An 18,216-nucleotide genomic window follows, 5' to 3' on the forward strand; every position below is an offset into this window, starting at 1 on the left:
TTTTGAACCACTGTCAATCTCAAAGTATTCAAAAGAGCTCGAGCTTCTATACTTTTTTTATTGTGATATATATGCAAGTCGATAAAACGACATTTCAACTGCTATTTATTGTTCGTCGATCCAATCTTTGTAAAAATCATCAAACATGCCTCCGCGAACAACTGTGACCTAAACTGAGGATTTTTTTCTAGTCATGTTTAGTTTTGTTTTTAAAATGATACCACGTGTAGAACCTTTCCTTACCTTCCACATTATGTAACGTTTGTGTTTTAAACACGTACGAGTACTGAGAAATAAATTATAAAACAAAAGGTTTTCACTTTTTGTTCAATTTCAGCACGCTGTAAAAAAAAAAATATTTTTTTTTGTGTCTTTTTTTTTGTGTCGCGATTTTTAATTTTGTTCAGCCAGCATACATTCCCTTAGAGATATATGCACAAGTTTTGAGTTTCAAGCCTCTAAATATGCTAAAAAAAATGCTGACGGTGGGTTTATGGGTTATAGCAGTATATTTTATTTTGTATTATAATAATCTAAGGGACGTTGAATAAGCACTCATATAAAATACATTAATGTCGTTAGGCGTATGATAACCAGTTTGCAATTCCAAACGTCTAAACACTATAAAATCGCAACTGCCGAAAGCGGGTTTTCAGACAATATCCGCCGGTGCCATGATTGGAGAGGCCTCAAGCCTAAACCCTATGCACTACATAATCTATACTACGTTAGAAATATCATAGTATAATAGTGTAAAAAAGTAAAATACACTTCCTATTGGAAACCTAGATTTTTAAATGCGAAATTTTATATTTTTATTGCGAAATTCACGTTGATAACAGAACAGAATCATTTTTGTGCATATTTAGAGGCTTAATACTCAAAACCAGTGCATATACCTCTGACGGAATGTATTCCGGGTGAAAGAGAAATGTAAAAAAAAACGCGACCCAAAAAACAAAAATTAAAAAGTTTTTTTTTTTTTTTTTTTGTACAGCGTGCTGAAATTGAACGAAAAGTGAAAATCCCCTCTGTTTCATAATTTATTTCTCAGTACTCGTACGAGATTAAGACACAAACTTTACATAATGTGGAAGGCAATGAAAAATTGTACACGTGGTATTATTTTAAAAACAAAACTAAACGTAGTCGACTAAAAACGAAATCCGCAGTTTAGGTCACAGTGGTTCGCGGAGGCATGTTTGGGGATTTTTACAAAGGTTGGAGCGACGAATAATAAATAGTAGTTATAATGTCGTCTTACCTACTTGCATACTGTAAAAGAGGACGTTTACATCCGTCTCGTGACGTGACGTGAAGTCTCTCGTTGTCTTCGGGTCTGTGCTGACGTCGTGGTCGCCGATTGCCAGTCAAGGGTCTCTTCTCTTGGGTTTTAGTGATGTCGGGATCGTAGACAATTTTAGGGTTGAACAACTTGGTTTAATATGCAGGTATTATACACAAAAATTACAACATAGTTAAAGTTCGCTAGCTCTCAAAACTCGATGGCCTCTGCCGTTTAACTCTCTAAGTGACAGCTCTGCACTTTATCTACTTAATTTTCCGCATCGCTCTCGATGGGACTTTTATCTCAACTCCTCCTGCATCGCTCTCGATGCGTCTCCTTTGAAATCTCTTAGTTGACTCCCCTTTCTCAACTCTCCTGCTTCCAACATAGCTACCCTCGTTTCTCTCTCTCTCTCTCTCTTTCATTCTCTCCCTCTGAAACACATTCTCGTCTTCGTGGTACGGCTACACAAACCCCGACAAGCAAAATAATAAATGAGTGCAGTTGACGCTATCCAAAACGAAACGGCCCTCCGCCGCCGACTCTGTAAACATTAAAATCATCGACCCGTACAAAAGCACATTAGCCGATTCCCGGTACAACCCCGAAAGGTCGGCAACACGAAAGGGACGTGTCATCAACGGCATAAATCGCGCACACAAATCAGTACACATTCCGAACGAAGCTGTCAAGAGCAGCTAAAATAACAAAAAGCACCTCCGTACACGGAGAAGACGAGGCACCCGTACACGGGTGTAAGGTTACAACGTTCACGTTTGCGCCTCCACTTGGGGCCCATTAACCCCGGGAGGGGAACCGCGCCGTGCCGTAAAGATGCTGGAACCCCCGAAGGAAGCAAAAACATAGAAAATAACACGACACGCCCCCTCTAACCGAAATGAAAACATATAAAAACAAGATTTGCGGGCCTCTGCTCGCGAAACGCCCATTGTTTTCATTACATATGGTGCAACTCCATCCTGTAATACAGCTTTATAAAATTAACCATATAAAACAGACACGCACCAAGTGAAATACTACGAATACAATAAACACTTTTTTTTTTCACATCCTACACGCTCAGGTTCATAAAAATTAACAAAAAAGAAATACTCTGCGACTACATGTTCAGTGAGGAAGCAGATAGTAAGCCTTGGCGGGTCACTACATTCTGATCCTAGTGCCCTTAAATACGCGACAAGGCGTCCGCATTCGAATGCAAGCGACCCTGTTTGTAGTCTATCTTAATCTGGTAGGCCTGCAGCAACAGGCTCCACCTTTGCAGACGGTCATTGTTCTGCCTGCTGTTGTTTAGCCATCGGAGCGCGTTGTGGTCCGACTGGACTGTGACATTTTGCCCATAAACATACACGTGGAAATGTTTCATGGCCCACACAATTGCCAGACACTCCTTCTCAATTGTTGCGTACTTCGTCTCACGAAGAAGTAGCTTACGGCTGGCGTACGCAACGGGGTGCTCGACGCCCTCGCTAGTTTGAGCTAGGATTGCCCCGATCGCCCTGTTGCTAGCGTCTACTTGGAGTATATAGGGTCGACTCGGGTCGGGGCTCCGCAGCACTGGACTGCTGCATATTCTCTGCTTCAGTGCGCGGAATGCGCTCTCGCATGACGGCGTCCATACTACATGCTTAGGTTCCGCCTTGCGTGTGAGGTCTGTAAGCGGCGCTGCCAGCTCCGCGAAGTTTTCAATGAAATTCCGGTAGAAGTTAACTAGTCCCAAGAAGGAACGGACCTCTGTCTTCGTGTAGGGCCTCTCGATCGCCTGGATGGTCTCGATCTTTTCAGGATCAGGTTGTGCTTGCCCGTTCCCAATCACGTGCCCCAGGTAGTGCACTTCACGCTTCCCAAACTGGCACTTGTTTATTTTTAGAGTTAGGCCTTCCTGACGCAACTTCTCCAGGATGGTGCGCAAATGAAGCAGGTGCTCTTCCCACGTGTTGCTGAACACCGCTATATCATCCAGGTAGGCCCGAGCGAAGTCGCGGTGCTCTCTCAGGAGGTCATCCACCAGCCTTTGGAATGTCGCCGGTGCTCCCTTCAGTCCGAATGGCATGACCGTAAATTCGTACAAGCCGGTGTCCGTTCGGAATGCTGTCTTGGGAATCGCCTCCTCTGATAGACCGATTTGCCAGTAACCTTGGGACATGTCCAGGGTGCTGATTACCCTGGCTCTCCCCACAGTCTCAATCATCTCAGGGAGTGAAGGCATGGGGTAGGCATCATCCCGTGTTGTCGCGTTCAGCTTCCTGAAGTCGACACAGATCCTCATGCTGTTGTCTTTCTTCTTTACGCACACCATGGGGGATGCCCACGGACTTGTCGATGTCCGTATAATGCCCATTTCCAGCATTTCCTTCAGTTGTTCCTGTACCCCCGCCTTGATACTGTCCGGAACTCTGTACGCCTTCGACGCAATCGGGTCGGCGCTCGTTGGGATCTCGTGCAGTATTCTCGTGGTTCTACCAGGCCTATCGTCGAAGACATCACCGTAGGAGCGGATCAACTCGTCCAGTTCTTGAACCTCGTGAGCCTGAACTTCCGCGTCCACGTTCAGCCTTCCGCTTGACCCGCTCTCTCGGGTCCGTACATCGAAACACGCCATTTCGTCACCGATTTCGTCGGGTGCTTCCATTACAAAGGACATCTCTCGGGTAACGTTTTCGGTACGTTCAACATACTTCTTTAGCACATTCACGTGGTACCTCTCCTCCTTCTTGCGCTTGCCTCCGACATCGATTAAATAATCCACAGGGGACAGCTTCGCGAGAACTACAAACGGCCCCCTCCATTCCGCGTAGAGCTTCTTCTCTGACGAGGGAAGTAGGACCAGCACCTTGTCCCCGCGTTGAAACTCTCGGTTTCTTGACTTTTCGTCATACCACTTCTTCTGCTTGTGCTGGACCTTTGATGAGGTTGCTTTCACCACCGCGAAAGCGTTGTCCATTCTTTGACGGAACATCGTCAGGTACTCTACGATCGATGTCGACTGCGCCCCCGTCACTTCTGCTCCCTCCCAGCTTTCTCTCAGTACGTCTAGTGGTCCCCTTAGATGCCGTCCGTACAATAACTCAAATGGACTGAAGCCAGTGGTCTCGTTGGGTGTCTCCCGGTACGCAAATAGCAAAAACGGGAGAAGATCATCCCAGTCAGTAGGTTGCTTCTGGATGTACTTCGCCAGCATGCCCTTTAGGGTCCCGTTAAATCTTTCCACTTGTCCATTTCCTTGCGGGTGGTAGACGCTTGTAAACTGAGTTTTTACTCCCAACCTTTCCCACAGCTCACGGAGCAATGCTGACGTGAAGTTGGTGCCTTGGTCGCTCCGCACGGTTTTCGGGATGCCCACCCGAGCGAAGAACTCGAAAAGCGCTCGTGCAACGGTGGCCGCATCTGCGTTTTTCAAAGGGATAGCCTCTGGGAATCTTGTCGCATTGTCCATTAAAACAAGGACAACCTTATTGCCCCTGTTCGATCTTGGTTCGATGGGGCCTATAAGGTCCATCGAGATCTCTTCGAAAGGTACGCCCAGAACGGGCACGGGGTGAAGCTCGGCTCGATCAGATGTCAGAACCCTCGCGTGGCGCTGACAAACATCGCATGACCGCACGTATTCACGCACGTCACGCGCCAAATTTGGCCACGTGAAACGCTCCTCCAGCCTCGCCATCGTTTTCTTCACTCCAAGGTGCCCCGCTGTCGTCGCATCATGGGCAAACTTCAAGGCAATCGGCCGGAAGGCTACCGGAAGTGCCAGCACCTCAACCTCTCGTTCAACATTGGTGTCTTGATTTTTCATAAACCGCTTGTAGAGCAGCCCCTGCGATACAAAGAATCCGCCACTCGCCTTCTTTGCTCGCTCCCACCACTCTCGCAGTTCAGCGTCATTGACTTGCTCTGTCCGAAACGATTCGCTTAACTCCAGACCAGCGATCAGGTCGTTCTGACCGCTGTCCCGAAACCGATCATCCCCGTTTCCTTCAATCACGTCGTCGCTGTCGCTGACGCTGTCTTCCAGCGCGGTAAGCGTTCCTTCTGTCTCTCGTTCTTCGTTCTCGACACGCGCTGCTTGTTCTCGCTTTCTTTCTTGCTCGCGGGTTGTCACCAATGTTGTCTCCGGCTTTCCGTTTTCAATACATTTAACGACTGGGTGCTCTGACGTCGAGGTGCCATGGTCGTTAGCCACCGCTTGACCGTGATCTGATGTGCTCTTCTGCTTCGATCCGCCAGCAGTCATGATCGGGTCGGTAAAACCCCTTCCCTTTGTGAACAGGTCGTTTCCCAGCAGAACGCCTGCTCCGTTGGGCAATCCACCCTTGCAGAGAGCCACCACACACTCTTCGGGCGCCTCGTCGGGTCCCCTTCCCAAGGCTTGGCCAGACATATGCACCTTTGCAAGTGGACACTCCGCTGTACCCTCGAGCATGTGGATGCTCGTTCGCAACTCCAGTCTCTGCCCGGTGCCCACGAGGCGCTCATCAACAAGCGTAATTGTGCTCCCCGTGTCGCGAAAGCCCATCACTACCGTTCCGTTCACCACAACTGGCCAACAAAACTGCGTGAACGCATCTGTTCCGACGGTGTCATTGCCGGCCTGATGCATTTGCATCGTCCGAGACGGCAGGTGTGCCTTGTTTGGGTGATTCCCTCCCGACGGTCGTGCGTTGCCCGTCGCATCTCTAGGCAGTGGAGCAGCCTTACAGTCTTTCTTTTCGTGTCCCTGTCGCCCACAGTTGAAACAGGTCGGCGCGGATCTACAATCCGTCTTCAAGTGGCCGACTCTGCCACAATTGAAACAGCTGACAGCTGACGACCGCGAGGTAGTCTCGGCTCTCTTGTCCGGGGCGGTGCGACTCGATCTAGGCAAAACATTCGGATTGCCCCCCGACTTCCGGTTCTCCTCGTAGCGGTCGACGAGCTTCGCAAACTCTTCGTGAGTTTCTGGTCGCCGGTCTCGGACCCAGGTCACCACCTCCCGCGGCAGAGCTCGCTCCATTTGCTCCATGACGAGCAAGCTCTTCATTCTCGTCATGTTATCAACGTGTTCCGCCTTCATCCAACGATCGAAGAATCGACAGATCTTCGCCGTCCACTCCGTGCACAGGTCTGTGCCTGTTCGCCTGGTGTTTCGGAACTTGTCTCGGTAAGCGTCGGCGTTTAGGTGGTAGCGGGAGAAAAGCGCGGTTTTCACGGACGCGTAGTTTTCCGCCTCTACCACGGACAACTCGGAGTATGCCTCGAGAGCGATCCCCGTCAAAACAGACGCCAAGAGGCTAGCTTGCAGCTCGGTGGGCACCTTGTGGACATGGCAGAGTTTCTCGAAGGCTGTGAGGTACGTCTCTATGTCGGCGTCGTCTCGGAACGGAGGTAGTAGTTTGACATAGTGACGCACATCACCGCGCCCGCTTTGTCTTCCGCCACGCCCCAGGTGCCCCTCGGGTCCGCTCTCGTAATGTCTCTGGTCCGCCTTCATCTTAAGGATCTCCAGCTCTAGTTCATGGCATCGGATCCTTAGCTGGAGATCACTATCGTTGGAGCGCCCCTCACTACTGTCAACTCCCCCATGCACGTCAATAGCCTCCCGCGACATATCTCGCACTTCATCTCTCGCGACATTTGAATCTCGACTCATCTCACTCTCCAAAATGCGCTGAATAAGTTCATCTTTTCGAAGCGATGCTACATGCACAATATTGAGCTCGGCACACTTTTCTCTCAGCTGCGCTTTGCTGAGAGCGGACAACGCGGCATGCGAAATTTCGTCCATGGTTGTCGCTCACCCAGAATGCCTTGCGTTGATGAGGTCCACCGGTGTGGTTCGTTCGCACTTTTCGGGCTTTTGTTTGTTCACAAAGGTTCTCACTCGTCTGACCGGACTTCGATGCTCAGGTCCCGCGTTGTCGGTTGGTCACGCCGCACTGTCCCGAAGCCGCTCTCCTCGTGCAGGGACTTCACGTATCCCACCGCTGCCACCATGTAAAAGAAGACGTTTACATCCGTCTCGTGACGTGACGTGAAGTCTCTCGTTGTCTTCGGGTCTGTGCTGACGTCGTGGTCGCCGATTGCCAGTCAAGGGTCTCTTCTCTTGGGTTTTAGTGATGTCGGGATCGTAGACAATTTTAGGGTTGAACAACTTGGTTTAATATGCAGGTATTATACACAAAAATTACAACATAGTTAAAGTTCGCTAGCTCTCAAAACTCGATGGCCTCTGCCGTTTAACTCTCTAAGTGACAGCTCTGCACTTTATCTACTTAATTTTCCGCATCGCTCTCGATGGGACTTTTATCTCAACTCCTCCTGCATCGCTCTCGATGCGTCTCCTTTGAAATCTCTTAGTTGACTCCCCTTTCTCAACTCTCCTGCTTCCAACATAGCTACCCTCGTTTCTCTCTCTCTCTCTCTCTTTCATTCTCTCCCTCTGAAACACATTCTCGTCTTCGTGGTACGGCTACACAAACCCCGACAAGCAAAATAATAAATGAGTGCAGTTGACGCTATCCAAAACGAAACGGCCCTCCGCCGCCGACTCTGTAAACATTAAAATCATCGACCCGTACAAAAGCACATTAGCCGATTCCCGGTACAACCCCGAAAGGTCGGCAACACGAAAGGGACGTGTCATCAACGGCATAAATCGCGCACACAAATCAGTACACATTCCGAACGAAGCTGTCAAGAGCAGCTAAAATAACAAAAAGCACCTCCGTACACGGAGAAGACGAGGCACCCGTACACGGGTGTAAGGTTACAACGTTCACGTTTGCGCCTCCACTTGGGGCCCATTAACCCCGGGAGGGGAACCGCGCCGTGCCGTAAAGATGCTGGAACCCCCGAAGGAAGCAAAAACATAGAAAATAACACGACACATACATATCACACTAGAAAAATACAGACACTTTCTTTTGAATACTTTGAGATGGAGAGTGATTCAAAAACGCCACACACGACAATCGACAAAACCTCGTCGTTCTTTCCCGCTTCTTTATGATTTTTTTTTTCTCAGAAACTAAACATGTCAGAACATTAAAATAAAAAGGATTGTTCTTCTTGGAACATGCGCCACGAAATATAGAAATTTGAAGCAAAATAAAAAATACGACTGCCCCTCGTAGCCTGAGTCCAAATGAAACCGCCCATATATATGAAGAAACAGACCGAAGAACACGCGAAGAAACGTTATGAGGGAGCTGCTCGGAGGACGCGCATCCTACAACTAATTAAGAGAGAAAAGCCTACAAAAAAGGTACCTTCATGCTGAACGTGAATAGGTGCAAAAAAAGCTGGTGACCGTGCCGCTAAGGCCCGCTTCAGAGGGGGCAGCTTTTCCAGCAATTTTGGGGCTGCTGGTGGGTTGTTCCCTAGCTTTCCTTACATGGACACGAATTGCTGAGATCGGGTCCGGCTCGAAACAAGCGAGCAACTTTGTTTGAAGCAGTAAATTGCAGCAATTGGCTGCTGCGTTTGAACGCGGGCGGCCCGCGGGAACGCGGGCGTTTGAACGCGGGCGGCCCGCGGGAACGCGGGCGTTTGAACGCGGGCGGGTTGCGCCAAGTCGCAACACCAGCAACAATTCGTTTTTCTGAATGGCTTAACATCTAAAAGCAAAGAAATAATCTCTGGTGTGCCTCAGGGTAGCATTCTTGGCCCGTTGCTTTTTAACTTATACGTCAATGATATCGTACATATATGTCAACAGGCGAAGTTTATAATCTATGCGGACGATACTAGCATATTTCTCTCGTCCAGCTCCTACGCCGAGATAACAAATATGGCAAATGATGTTCTACGTAAATTAAGCTCTTGGTCAAAACAGAAGCGCCTAAAAGTTAATTCGAATAAAACTAAAGCCGTTTTCTTCTATACAAGAGGAACGCCTATCCCATTGCATCATAACATAGCGTTTAATCACAAAAACATCGATGTTTTGGACACTATAAAAGTGCTTGGCACGTACTTCACCAGTAACATGCAATGGGACGAGCATGTTAACTTTGTACTAGTCAAACTTAGTCAAATAGCTGGTATACTGAATCGAAATAGGTATATTCTTCCGGAATCAGTTAAATTATTAATCTACAATACGATATTTGTATCTCATATTAACTATTGCCATCTTGTATGGGGCACAACAACAGAATCTAACCTCCATAAATTACACTTAATACAAAAGAGAATGATACGCGTTATTGCCAATGTCTCATACACCGAACATACTGACTACCTTTTCAAGAAATATAACATTCCAAAAGTTCATGACATATACCGAAGGAGGCTTATGCGAGATTTTTATTATAGCATTAGGAAAAATACCTCTGCACTCTTAGAAATAGGAAACTTAGAAAAAAGGCAACCTTCGCATAAAACACGAACTCCAGAACCATGGATAGTTCCTCGTTCTCGGACAAATTATGGTGACCAAATGCTTAAGAATACTTTGCCTCGACTACTAAATTCATTTGAGGAGGCTGGCACCGATATATCCTCTATAACCCCTTCTGAACTGAGATATCTTTTATGTTCATTTATGATACCGGTGCCCTTAGAACTGCCTGAGATGAAAACGAGCTATTTCCTAGAATTGTTTTGTGTTCCTTACCCGACCTAATCATGTTAAATTGCAACTGTATACTAATGTGTGGAGCTGTATCGAATGAGTGAATCTGATTGACCAGGAAGTGTTTTGTTACTGTGTGTGAGTGTTTTGTGAGTCCAATGCTGCCATCATTTAAAGGGGGCCGAGGGCCCCACAAGCTGCGTTTGCAGCTTTTTTCCTCGGCCTCCTCCATTCTGTATGAAATGGAAAACCAATAAAGAAAGAAAGAAAGAAAGAAAGTTGTTAGGAGAAGTTGCTCCGTCTGAAGCGGGCCTTATACGACAAGCCGGTCAAGAATTGACAGCCGACAACGATATTGATCAGCAGTGCACCGACAGTTTTGCACCGAGTGCCAGTACCCCCCCCCCCCCCCCCCCCCCTTCCCATGTGGCGGGTCCGAATCCCGGTCGATGTGCCCGCAATCTGACGGAGGCTTATTGCGGGGGAGGCGCCGTGTAACCGAGCTTTTGGTTGTACGTCAAAAGATCCCCAGGGCCGGTTTTCTCGAAGCGATGGTAAACCCATTTTGGTAAACCACGGTGCCTAGGAAGGGGAAAGTACCTAGGTACTGTAATAAACGGTTGGACATAAAACAACAATAATTATTTTTGATTGGGCAATAGGATGCGCCATCTATCGGTGAAACAAGCCAGTCATTTTGTTTATCCTCTTTTTCCGCTGGTTGTCATCGATCTAGTATGGTATTTTAAGTCAAAATGTAGTAATGTTGTACTTAAAGACCAATTTATTTGCTTCCGATGGTACGAAGGAATTTTAGCTACTATGCTAGAGTTTGTCGACGAATATTCGAAAATGTAAAAGACATTTCCTTCAATATGTTTCGCCATAAACAACGCATAAGTTTCCCGTGTTTCTTCCAGTCTGGCAACGCCGGTGCTGTAGTCTCGTTTTCGTTCCTTGCGACGCACGTTTTTGCAATCCCTGCTGATCTCAATTGTTTGCCCTCTCTTCCATTTGCCCAACCGATTCACCGGTGACGAGAGGCTAAGCTTCTCGTCACCGTTGAATTGCTGGCCACCGGGGATATGTAGAAACCTCAATGCTGTCGGCATACTGTCGGCGCACAGTGAACAAAAAAAAAAAAACAGTACGTCTCAGCTATTCACCCGGAACGAAGACTTTATTGAGGGTAACCCCTTTTCTCCGCAAAGCAATCGCTGTTCACGAGTTGGCGTGCATAGTATAACAAATTAAACGTCTTAGTATAAATATGTACCAACACTCGTTAGCAAAACATTTTTTTTACTGACCATAAAAACACTTGCAAGGCTTATCCGCCGAATTCAGAAACCTCACTCAAACTACACTCAAACTGAAGGGCCCCTCTACTTCCTCGGGGAAGGCGCGAGGGCCGGCGCTGGCCAATCGCGACGGCGGATCCGCCGTCGCGATTGGCCAGCACCGGCCCTCGCGCCTTCCTCGAGGAAGTGGAGGGGCCCTTCAGTTTGAGTGTAGTTTGAGTGAGGTTTCTGAATTCGGCGGTTATGTACCGTCATATGTCTTGGATCCCGGACTGCTGAAGAGTGATGCGTTCGCGGAATGCTGCCGTCGGTTAGTTTAGTAGTCCCTCTGAACTATCACTTTGCTTGACGTGCTAATAGGTTGATGGTGAGTCATTAATAAAACAGCCAGATCGAAATGAATGTTCAGCAGAACCAAGCAGAACTATTAGGCCTCATTAAGCGACGCCGCGGCCATTTTGCTTCTAGGTACTGCTCCTCCCTCGGCGCCCCTGCTCTCCCAGTCACGTGACCTGGAATTCTCCCTTCTAGGGACAATAGTTAACTTTAAACCACGGTTCGCGTTCGAGAAAACGGGCCCTGGTGGTCCAAATTAATTCTCAGCCCTCCGCTGGGGCGTGCCAGATGCCCGCCGTTGGTATGGCACGTAAAACCCCAAGTTTGACCGACCCCCCCCCCCCCCCCCCCCCCCCCGCCCCCCAGACTGTGTGAAGATATAACAAGAATGCTCACATTACAAAAATAAACGAGAAAAAAAATTTAACGGCCCTTTCGATGTACTCGAAATTACACAAGATATCAGCGAAATGAAAGATGGTAAAGCTCCCGGACCGGATGGTTTCTCTGCAAGCTTTTACAAGTGGGAAGAAAAACGGGCCCCTATTCTTGAGACACGTTTTCGAAGAATCTTCTACCGAGGGTACACTGCTACTGTCGTTTCGCGAGACTCACAGAATACTCATTCGCAATTCAAGAGACCCGGAAAAGTTACAATAAACTGGAGGTTACAGACCGCTTAGCCTCCTCAGCTGCGATTACAAAATAGAAGAACTTGTAATTGGGCTAGTTGGTGAACGTTATAAAGCATGGCGCAACAAAACAACGGACACAAGGAAGCGCAAGGAAGAATACACAGGCGACACTCACAAATAAATTTGAAAAGTAAGAAAAAAAAAAGATATACGTCATCTTTATCGCGTCCAGGCATGCGCTTGGCCGGGGGATACACGCTTTATATCTCATTCGCAAAAACTCGTAGAAAAATCTTATCACAGCATCATACGGTGCGATAGATGCGTCACTCGCGTATTGTGTGCCCCTCTTTCTGATAATATACCCTTCCGATAACTCGTGCGCTTTCTGGCTCTTGCTTTTATCCAGGTCCCACTTGCTGCATTGTCCAGGCAGATGGCACCTCTCACCCGTCTTTAAATTGTGCGAGTGCTTCCTTAGTCGGCCGTTCGCACATCTTCCCGTTTGTCCTACGCAGGACACGCGTAACGGGGATTTTGTATGCCATCCCCTCGGCGCAGCCAGCATATACGACCTGGCGTGCTTCGAGGTGCAGCCTCGCACCTTACCGCTGTCACCGGTAATGCGGGACTCCAAACGGTACCAGCTCGGGACGCCTCATTGTGCTGAGTGCCATTTGCATCCTTGCCATATTGGTATGTCGTTTTACTCTCTGAAGGATGCCTCGTACCACATCGACCGTTTCAGGGTAGTCCGCTGACAAAAGTCTGGTCACTTGGTTCTTAGAGTTTGTCTGCATCCGGTGTGCGCACGACTTCCTGAGAGCCGACTCTAGGCTTAGCGTGGCGTTTCCTCTTTTAATTACATTAGAATTAGAAGAATCAAAAGGCTGGAGTTCCTTTTCGGGACGATGTCCTTCTAAAACCTTAAAACTTGCGTCTAAAAACCGCAGACTACCCTGCTTAAGCAGTTTCATGGGGGAAAGTTCATTCTTTTGAATATGTATAAAAACCTTACAATCGTTCATTAAAAAAAAAAAAAAAAAGTTACCTTTGTATTTAAAGACTTTAAAAAACATGACTAAGTCTTTTCAAGCGTGCAATCTATTGTTGTAAAAAATATGTTACATAGTACGGGGGCCACGCACGACTCGATGCAGATGCCTCTTTTTTTGTAAGCAAAGCTCGTTGGCAAACGAAATCCTTTTCCTTTGACAACCAGCTTTTCTTAAAAGAGGCATCTGCAATGGGTAGGTTTTGATGCGAGTTTTATGGAAAGGAGAGAAAAGTAATGTATCCTAGTAATACCAGCACTGATGTATGCGGTCGATAGAGTGCTCCTAGCAAATAACCGGGATATGTAGACAGGGAGGGGATGACCTAATTTTAGTAGCGACAACTGTGGTGTAATAGCAACGAGAAAAGGGAACCCCCAAAGTAGGGGACATTGAAATAGACCGTGTAGAACAAGTATTTCGGTTAGTATACACTTGTCCAGTTTGTAATATATGCCGATGACACGAGCGTTTTTGTTTCGGGCATAGACGCTGAAACCTAAATTACTAAATACTCGTTGAATTTGGTAAACAGCCTTGAAATGAACGTAAACAAAACCAGAGCAGTGACTGAAAGAAGTTTGAGGGCGCAGGTGAATACTAGGCAGCATGATTGTGTTGCCCGAAGCAGTCATATTTGGATCATTAAGTAAATGTATGCCTTTTGTTACTAAATGTCCTATTCTAGATACTGCGCAAACTGACATAGGGAGCACACAACACTGGGTATAACTTTCTCTGAACATATCTCGTGGGATTCCCATGTCAATAATTTGGTCAGCCAGTTATGTAGAGCTGTAGGCGCCATAGGATGCCGTTCGACATTACCTGTTCACATCAAACCCCCTATTTATCGAGCACCTTTCCAGCCTCACATAAATTAGTGTCAGCTTGTGTGCGGTACAACTTCGAATGAGTCTTATTTTAAAGATAGATGCGGCGTATTAGTGACTATGTACAGAACCTGTGTTACACTCGGCCACTATTCGAAAAATTCACAATTATTACCATTCCAAGTATGTACGAGTATAGTCTTACGCATTCCGCTTCGGAAGAGCCGTATTCATCGAGTTTCTCCGGTGCACATTAAAGCTTAATAAAAAGAAATCTCCATTAGTACATGCCACTCTGAAGTATGGTGTGTTTCCCATTTCCGCACAAACAGCGCTCTGCAATCACTGCATCATACGTCGCTGTCACTACTAAATAGATATCTAGAAAAAAAAATATACATATTCCATGACCAAAGCTGAGTATGTTTTAAACGGACGTTCCGCGAGTGGTGCGTTGTACGTTTCTGGTTTTCATTTTGTACACGGTGTACACTTTTCTGGTACACTTTGTACACTTTTTCACTTTGTTGCACTTGACTGTTTTTTAGGTGCACACCCAGGTTGGCAGGCAGAAGTCTATAATTATTGTATAACAAACGTTGCAAATGTTTTTGTTTTTTTCTATTTCCTACTCTTACTTTATTATTTCTGCCAAATTGTCGTGCTCGTTTAGCATTAAGGCTCTTACCCAGTCAAGTTACCTCATGGTAGCTTTCTGTCTGGAGGCCCACCAGAGTAATTTTCTGGTTTCATTCGTTTCATTTCAAAAATATAATTATAGAAATTCAGCTATTAAGAAATTAAATGCATTGTGGAAATGTAACGTGGACAAAGTGGTTACAAGTATATTGATGATGGTATCACGACTATCTTTTGGTAATGGAGTAATGTGAATGATGTCGGAGGCAATCAGGTTTAGGAAGAGCGTGGGCAAACTGCGAGTGAATGGGAACACACCGAATGAGGGAGAAGTGGGTAGGTCGACTCTTGACATCAGAATGGCCATTAGTTAATGGAATTTTTAACAAAGGTTAACTGATATGGACGATACGAGTTTCTCTATATGAAGGGTTTAAAGACCAAATGCACCCAACCAAACCCAAAAGCTGGAATATAGATACCAACACACTAGTGACGGGGCTGAGCAGACTACTTTAGTGTGAAAGAAGTGTGGAGGGAAGAATGCAGGGAAACAAGTTTTTGTAACCTAGAGCTAATAAATACAGGTGGTGTTTGGGGCAGCTTTTCACTGTTGACGCTGTACCCAGACCACAGAGGCGAGATTTGGATGAGGTAAAGCGCATTGGCCGGGCCAACAGCAGCGCCACTGCAGCGGTGCAACGTTGGTGCATACTCTGTCTCGCCGTAACATGGCAAAGGGCCCCAGTGAGCCAATCGGCACGTCAGAGGGAGATATATATTTATATCACTAGTTCAGCAGGTGGGAGTCACTCAAAATTCCCACTTTGTGCGAATCTCAAGCAACTCTGAGGGGGACAAAAGCGATGTCTGGGGACACGCAAAAGAAGAGAGTTCCGCCTTCCCCAGCTGCTACGCTCTCGCGCCTTTGGTGAGGCCAGTCACATGTTTGGCATCTATTGCTGCAATTGGCTCCGGAGGGCTGTAGCACTTGCCAAGTTACGGTGAAACTACGTACAGAGCAGCGAGTGTCAAGAACTAAGACATATAAGGCCGAATTTGAATAAACAAACAGATTGCCAAAGTAAGAGCAAAGGGACTTCGGAACAGGGGAGGCCGGGGGTTACGTTTGCCACCCCAGACGTGTGATGTAAGCAGTACGAGGAATGGAACTGAAAAATCTCATCCACTCCACTCCCTCCCCAAAGAGTTCCGCCGCCCAAATTCAAGAGTAGACAATGCAACATGCGTTTCTGAAATGCACAGTTTGGCGGGCCACTGCCCCGGGTGCCGCTGACCCTAGTGACGCAACTGTGAGGAAATATTGTATGTGTGTACTCTCAATTCCTACCACTTCTGCCACGGCCCCAATAGACGCCGTAGCGAGCAATCGTTACCTGCTGTATGCACACTTTCGTCGATTGAGATGACCTTTATTGGTCTTAATTTTACGCAGTCTTCACAACAGCCCGCACAATGAGACAATCCTAATGAAAAATTGGCATCTTCCTGCAATTGTGCGCTTTCATTGAGAGGAATTGGTGCGGAGGGAGACTCCAGGCTGCGCTTCAGTCAAGGCTTTACTGGCTCGGAAAGCAGCACCTGCGGGCGTGCTCGAGCAAAGAAAGCTGGTCTCGAGCAGGAATCCCGCGAGAAGCTGGGCTACGGAGCTTCACACACAGCGCGCAACGTTGTCAGGACTAGTGGCGCGCACCACAGTCCAGCTCCTCGATGCTAGCCCGACGCAACGTCCGAAGATCCCCGGCGGAGCCACTGCAGGCCATCGTTTCTCGCGGGGCTGTGGTCCAGCTCGTCGATGCGCGAGGGCGGCCGTCACTTGACCACGTCCGCGAGGATGTCGGCGGGTAGCGCCAGGATAGGGCCTCCGTCGTCGGACAGCGCCGAGTCGGTCGACTCTCCGGGGTCGCCGAACTGGTTGAGGCCGAACAGGGAACCCGGCTGGACCACATCCAGCCCCAGCGCCGCGATGTCGTCCATGGACTGGAACTGGTCCATGTCCGGCAAGTCCGGCAGGGGCTCGGAGAAGGTGGGCAGCGCGGGCATGGGCGCCGTGTGCAGCAGGCAGCTGTCCCCAGGACCGCGCACGCGCAGGAAGGCGGCCGAACAGTCCGGGCAGCTCTCGTACAGCTGCTGCCGGCGGTCGTGCAGGATGTGCTGGCGGCACAGCTTGGCCAGCGGCAGCGCTGCTCGGGCGCAGGCCGGGTGCGCGCACAGCTTGCGGCTGGGCGGCCCGTCGGCCCGCTGCCTGGCCTTCAGGCGGCTCCGCAGCACGGCTTCGGCGCCGTGGCAGCGGTGGTAGCGGTAGTAGGCCCTGTAGCGGCGGTACTGGGCCTCGTCCTGCGGAGACGCCAGGTCCCGGCCGGGCCCGCCGCGCTCGCGCATGTACTCCCGCCGCCTGTCCGCCAGCACGTGGCGCAGCCTCCGGAACTGGCCCAGGTAGAGCGACTGGAGGCGCACCAGCTTGTCGCGCGTGATGCTGGCCGCCTCTTCGACCGTGAAGGCGCCGGCGTGGCGCAGCGGGTCCTCGGCCTCGGTGTCCACGCTGTCCGCATCGCTGTCGCCCGCGAATTGGCGGTCGTCGGCGAGCGTGTCGTCGTCGCTCTCCACGTCGTAGAATTTGACCGTGTTGCGCGCCGTGTCCGACTGATCGACCGAGTGCTGGGGGTCCCGGCAGTAGTGCTCCAGCGCCTCGATCACTTTCTGCGGCGTCTCGACCAGGTGCTGCTTTTTGCTGGACGAGCGCCGGTGCTGCAGCGCCTTGCGCGCGTGGAACTGGCACAGGGACTCGCGCTTGTCCGTCTTCGGGGCCGCGTACGCGCAGCGCCGGCCGCTCTGGGCGTGCGTGTACGCGCACTGGCGAAACGGCGCAGTCTTGTCCTCCAGGATGTGCCGCGTGCAGTACTCGTAGCCCTCGACGCGTCCCTGCAGGCACACCCGGTGCATGTAGTTGCACAGCCGACGCTCGGGCACCCGCGACGCCGCCGGCCGCCGGTTCACCATCACGCGCTTGATCATGCTCATGGCGACGCCGCCGTCCACGACACTCGTGCCAGAGTCCAGACACACCGCCCAGACGCGACCGAGAGCACACGACCAGGCACACCGCTCACCGAAGCAAGATAACACGCCAAGATGGCGCCGGAGGAATGTAACCTTCGTTGCCTTCCCAGCTTCACCGCGCACGCCAAAAAACAAACATGAGCGAGCAGTAGAGAGCCTTGATTGTACAGAGGGTCGAACTAAAACCATGGGGAGCGTTTGTAATTTAATGGCGGATGCCTCCCGCAGCGATTGGTCGCAAGTGGGTATGCGCTGCGTTTTAGAGTGGCGAGAAGTAAAGCAGGCAGACACGATCAACGTGTTCGTCCGGTTCTTCACCCCTTCGCTGCCTTCGCGGCTGGGACTGCAAACGTCGCTCATAAACCACGTGACCCTGATGAAGCAGCTGCACACACTCTGCATTACAAGCTCTCTGGCGAGCAGCTGGGATTGTGGCGGCCTCTCTCGGGAACACTACGAGTTAGGTGCTCGCCGTA

At 49.2% G+C, this 18,216-nt stretch overlaps 2 protein-coding genes across 2 annotated transcripts in view; one reads left to right on the forward strand and one right to left on the reverse strand.

The window, feature by feature from the left end:
* LOC8025548 (rho GTPase-activating protein 18) overlaps positions 1–18,216 on the forward strand; it is a 362,823-nt gene that overhangs the window by 130,937 nt on the left and 213,670 nt on the right. The window lies entirely within an intron of this gene.
* On the reverse strand, positions 16,072–18,151 carry LOC8025543 (KAT8 regulatory NSL complex subunit 2). Its single transcript, XM_002409374.4, has one exon. It carries the CDS (start codon positions 18,140–18,142, stop codon positions 16,493–16,495), a length of 1,650 nt encoding a protein of 549 aa, XP_002409418.3. The 5' UTR covers positions 18,143–18,151; the 3' UTR covers positions 16,072–16,492.

The sequence above is a fragment of the Ixodes scapularis genome, unplaced genomic scaffold (genome assembly GCF_016920785.2).
Source record: "Ixodes scapularis isolate PalLabHiFi unplaced genomic scaffold, ASM1692078v2 PGA_scaffold2__306_contigs__length_199485367, whole genome shotgun sequence".
In the NCBI taxonomy this organism is placed as follows: domain Eukaryota; kingdom Metazoa; phylum Arthropoda; class Arachnida; order Ixodida; family Ixodidae; genus Ixodes; species Ixodes scapularis.

Excerpts from the sequence above, each read along its gene's own strand:
- LOC8025543 (XM_002409374.4), bottom strand. The coding sequence starts at position 18,142 with ATGCAGAGTGTGTGCAGCTGCTTCATCAGGGTCACGTGGTTTATGAGC.